At 42.6% G+C, this 5320-nt stretch overlaps 1 protein-coding gene across 2 annotated transcripts in view; it reads right to left on the reverse strand.

Moving 5' to 3' along the window:
• slc9a3r1b (SLC9A3 regulator 1b) overlaps positions 1-2179 on the reverse strand; it is a gene marked incomplete at its 5' end in the record, with an annotated part of 26101 nt that extends 23922 nt beyond the window's left edge. For both annotated transcript variants that reach the window (XM_036213324.1, XM_024272828.2), the window contains 1 exon segment: positions 2033-2179. In XM_036213324.1, the coding sequence (XP_036069217.1) occupies positions 2033-2179 (147 nt within the window).
• Between the last annotated feature and the right edge of the window lie 3141 nt (positions 2180-5320).

Genomic DNA, 5320 nt, shown 5'->3' on the forward strand with positions numbered 1-5320 from the left:
TTAAAAAAACTATTTCCTGTTGTTTGTTGTGTTTTTCTGTGAGAAAGTGTCGCCTGCTTGCACCAAGCTTTCGTTCTGTTCGCTGCTTCGTATTTTCAGGTGATTGCCCTTTGACCCCCACAGGAGCCGGTGATTTGGTAGAAGGAGGGTGGGACAGAGGGGTCCCTGTTTTTTGAGTCTGGTCTTTCACCCACGGGTCAGAAAACGTCCAGTTGACCCGGCCCACGGCTTGGACACAAGGTCCGTCTGTGCTTCTCCCTACGCCCCCCCAATGTGTTTCTGAGGATTTCCAGTTCCACCTCAAAGGTGGGGGGCAGATTTTTGGGCGTCAGCAGCTGGATGGCTCTGTTGGTTGGATGTAAGGAAACCTGAGTCCCCCTGTGCCTGTCCCCACCCCGGATAAAATACAGAACTTTCACTGCCTAAACAATGTAGCTACAAGTGGGCCGCAGGTATGTCCAAATTCCTTCCCTACTTCAAAAAATCAAGTGCACTAGAAATCCCAGAAATTTTTTGCGAAAAACTAGCTTGCATTAATCTTCACTAGATTAGAAAATATAGACCACAATGCATTGCGGTCGAACAATTTCAGACAAAAAAGCATGTTTAAATGTAGTTTTTTGTAATAAACCATCCACATTTTCAGAACACAGTTGAGTCATAAATAAACGTCATGAAAGGTTTGTATTTATTCGATTTTGACTTTGTGAAATCGGTGACGTCATATCCGGTGTTTAGAAAAACAAAAGAAAAGTAGTGATAATCGTGTCCGAATTGCCTTTAAAATCCAGAGCACTATATGCCCACACTACATAGTTTCTTTAATAGTTAGGGATTAGGGTGTCCGAGACAGTGGCTATGTCATAACTCGGACGTCACTTTCGTTCGATGAGGTCACCAATAGTCGCCGGTCCGCTAGCGTTAGCCCGGAGCTTACAACGTTCAAATATACATAACAACAGCGGTTTTATAGCTTTAAAAAGGTCTTTACTTACTTTTAAATTTAAACGTCTGTGGTTCAGAGCACACCCACACGAAGAAAAGTGCTTCTCAGTGTGAATAAATGAATGAAATGGTTTATTTCAAGCAATCAGATCACAATACATGACATAACATATCACTTAGTGAATCACAAGAAGATCGCTTGAAAGGGAGTGGAAGGAAGCGAACTTATATAATCCCACTCCAACTCGACCATACCCTTTTCTTTACATGAATTATCAATATCTGGTTCAGGACTTAATATCAAAAATTTATAGATTCAGGTTAAACTCTTATCATGTGACGCGGTTTAACCTCGCGATGGAGGACTTTATATCCCTCCGTTTGGAGGGTCGGATTTAAAAAATACATTTCCCGGACATGACTTGCGCTTAAACTGCCCTTTCAAATGGAGGGGAAGGGAGAAGGGGAAAATTCGGATTGGGTCTTAGATGCGGACAGCACTTGAAAATGACAAACGCATGCCAAAGAATTCTGGGTAATTTCTTGGACACTAACTATATAGTGCATTATATCGAATTCGGGAATCCAGACATAGCCAAAATCAAGTGCAAGAAATTTTCCGGAAGTCTTTGGAAAAAATTAGCGGGCATCGATGCTCACTGCAATATAAACCACAATGCATTGCAGTCGAATTTTTATTTTTTTGGGAGGGTGATTGTGATTTTGTAACCAACCACCAACATTTTCATCATCAGGACACAGTGGATTCACAAATAAACGTCTGAAATGTTCGTATTGATTGGATTTTTACTTCGTGAAATCTCTGACGTCATATCCGGCGCTTAAAGAAAAAGAAAAAAGTGGCTGAGTGAGTGTGGTGTCCAATTGCTTTTAAAATTCTGGGCACTAAATATTCCTGTTCTATATATATTTTTGTAGTTATGGATTAGGATGGGAATTCGGACATGCTAGCCCGGATAAATACAGGGTTCTGACAGGAAGGGCATCCGGTGTAAAACTCTCTGCCAGACCGCCTATGCCAATCAGTGAAAATGAACAAGTTTTGGGGAGTCAGGTGTGGACTCACCTTCTCTGAGCTGAGGCTCAGCTTCTCCTCCACCTCCACGTGACTGTCTCCGTTGCTCCTCGGTACCGGCGTGGACTCCCTGGGTGCCTCCTCTTGTTCCACCACCTCCTCCTCAGCCTCCACCTCCTCCTTCTTCTTCTCCTCCTCCTCCTCCTCCTCCTCCTCTGTCCCATCCACATCCCCGTGCGCCTCCACCATCACCAACTCCGTCTCCTCCACCATCACCACCTCCGTCTCCTCCGCTATTACCACCCCCTCCTCCTCCTCCTCCTCCACCTCATCAACCTCCTCCTCCTCCTCCTCGAAGGGCACCGGGACTCCCTCGGAGACGTACTCCTTCAGGCACTTTAAGTTGTGTTTCTTCAGCAGCTGCTCCGTGTCCGGGTCCACCACGATCAGCTCCAGCGGCCCCGGCGTGGCGCGGATCCGGGACACGACCTGCTGGTGGCTCTCGCTCTCCACGTCCTCCCCGTTGACGAACACCAGCCTGTCCCCGGCGCGCAGCCCCGAGGACTCCGCGGGGCTGTCGGGCTCCACCAGCCGGATGAACTGCCCCGTCTTGCCCTTCTCTCCGTGGAGGTGGAAGCCGTAGCCGTTGTCCCCCTTGTGCAGCGTGCAGAGGCGCGGGCGCAGGTACTGGCTCTTGCTGGGCATGGTGGTCGGCTCCACGACCTGTTGCTCGTCGGCGCTGGAAGGGACTGGGATGAGGAGAGCGCGGATCTGGCAAGCTGTGGTGAGGAGTCCCGCTGGTTCCACGCAATCCTCGGTGGGGGCCCCTGTCTGCTGTGGGGGTCCTGACCCGGGGTCCGAGCGGAGGAGTGACTGAGCTGGACCGTCACTGCGCGTGAGCGCTTATCTGAATGAGGGAGGTGCGTTCACGGAACAACCCTGCTTTATGCAAAACAGCGACCAATGGATGCGTAAAACACAAGTGAGCACCGCAGTGGGGGATCACATCTATTTTAGACTATTTTGATATTTCTATTATCCAAACACAAACCCTCTAAATTTATTTTATAAATACTTACAAGTTGATTAAAACATTCTTTCCTGATAATAAACAGAAAACCATTTCTGCAGATGTCATCAGTTTTGTGCTTGCAAGTCCTAACACTTAAAATAAAATAAAAACAAAATTAAAACAAACATGTTGTGGATCAATCTTTCTTTTTTTATGTGGGATTTTAGATTTGTATAGAAAACTTTATTTTAGGCAGCAGCTTCAATGGTGACTGTAAGGTTACTTTCATCCCTAATTAGTCCCACAGACTTGCTCTGAATGGGTGGTGAATGCCTTTTGGTTTGGTTGGCTTTCACACAAAGAACTTTCTGGGACAAACCAAATGCCGGAGCAAACCAAAGACCAGAATGAGACAAAGATATTTTTTTCTCAGTTAGTGCTCTTAAAGACTCCCTCCAATAACAAAAAAGCATGTTCTTGAAACATTTTTCTCATAATGGAGAAAAATCAAGATTAAAACTGCTTTTCTGAGTATTTCTTTATTTAAATCATAGTGAATTAGGAACAGAGAAAAAATGCTCTTGGAAAAAGCTTGTACAAGCTCCCGGCTCCGCTTCATTCTGGTGCATCTACTTGCAGACAAATAGATTCATGTATGTCTTTGTTTTCCTCATCTGAGCTGGAATCTGGCTTGAAACTACATTGCTCGCCATTTTTGTTGCACCAATAATGTTGGGGCTTTAAGCTAATGTGTGAGACTGTAGACGTGGGGTTGATGGGATATTAGCTATTAGCTTCCTTCCACACACAGAGGTGAATTTCTGCTGAGTTCCTGCCGCCCTGCAGAAAGTATGTTCAAGAAAACGACACAAGTTTATTTTTATTTTATTTTATTTTGGCTAAAAACAGCATAATCCAAATGAAAAGACCACTGGGAACAATTTTACTACAGATTCAATGTGGGGGTTAAAGCATCTGTGGATTTTTTATTCCATTTCTTTATCCACAAGGCATTTTCAAGAGTCGTTCCTCAGATTTTGACATGTTCTTCGTTTTTTCTTTCTATTCATTTTCTTGCTTTAGTTCACCTCCGATCCTCCTTAAAAAAACAAACTTTTTTCGGTGAGTTTTCACACTTGTTCAGTGATGCGGTCCATCTAAAGAATTACTTTGGTTTAATTAAAAAAGGACAAAACCTGAAGAGCAAACGTGCAGCTAAACTGCTGCATGACTCAAACAATGGATCTTTATATTTTTATTTCACTCCTAGTTAAGCTGTGTATTCTCCTCCATGAAATTTTCAATTATTAAACAACATAAAATATCAAATTAACTCCATGGTGTCTACTGATGCAAATGTGCATCAAACCACTTCAGCTCCAAAAGCAAAAACATAAGTGATTTTTTTATAGTTGGAATTAAATATAGTCATTAATGGACTTTGATGATTATCAAAAATCATTATCCTGTGGCTCCAACCTGAAGATGAATTGTGCCACATCTAAAAACTCTTAACCGGGTGTGAAACGTTTACTTACTTTCGATGTTCTTGATTTACCGGGTTTTTCGAATGTGTAAATCAGAAATCTGGTTTTTGGTTTCAGGGTAGGACATAAGGCAGACCTGGTTTCTCAGGGTAGAAATCTTATCTCTGCAAGTGAATTTGCACACCAAAGGCAGTAGCCCAGAAAAAGTGAAAGAGGAAAGGAGTGGAAATGGAGGAATTGTGCACAACAATATGCAAATGAACACACTCATCATGACTCTCTTCAAATTCTGCAAATAAGTCTGGTTAGGAAAATGTTATTCCCACCTTTCACTTATTGTTAATTTGCAGCTGAATGGTTTGGAAGCTAATGACAATAACATTATTTTTCAACAAATATGGAGATTTTTCATAACACTTGAATGCAAAACGTAGAAATTTGTACTTCGTTCGGCCTCATTTGTTCTTTTGAGTCATAGCTTCAGTTTTTCTGCTTATGCAGCAGTTTGTTGACTCAGTTTGATGACTAAGAAATGAATATTTCAGATAACTGGACAGCTTATGACTTGATGAGCCATCAGTTTTCTTCACATTGTAAATAACGTGTGCATCTTAAAAAAATGATTTAGTAAATTCTGAACTTAAACACATAATTAGTGACCTAGAGGCGTGTAGAAAGATTGATAGAAGAAACAATCTAATTTGGGACACCACATGGCTCTATTCTGGAGCCCACCCATTTTGGCTTCAAGATTTTGTCCTCATTACTAATGTTTGAAGCTAAATTGCATCTAGTTTGTGGATGTTTAAGAACATTTGGATCAAAATAGATAAAGCAAAA

The sequence above is a fragment of the Oryzias melastigma genome, linkage group LG8 (assembly GCF_002922805.2).
Source record: "Oryzias melastigma strain HK-1 linkage group LG8, ASM292280v2, whole genome shotgun sequence".
Classification (NCBI taxonomy): Eukaryota; Metazoa; Chordata; class Actinopteri; order Beloniformes; family Adrianichthyidae; genus Oryzias; species Oryzias melastigma.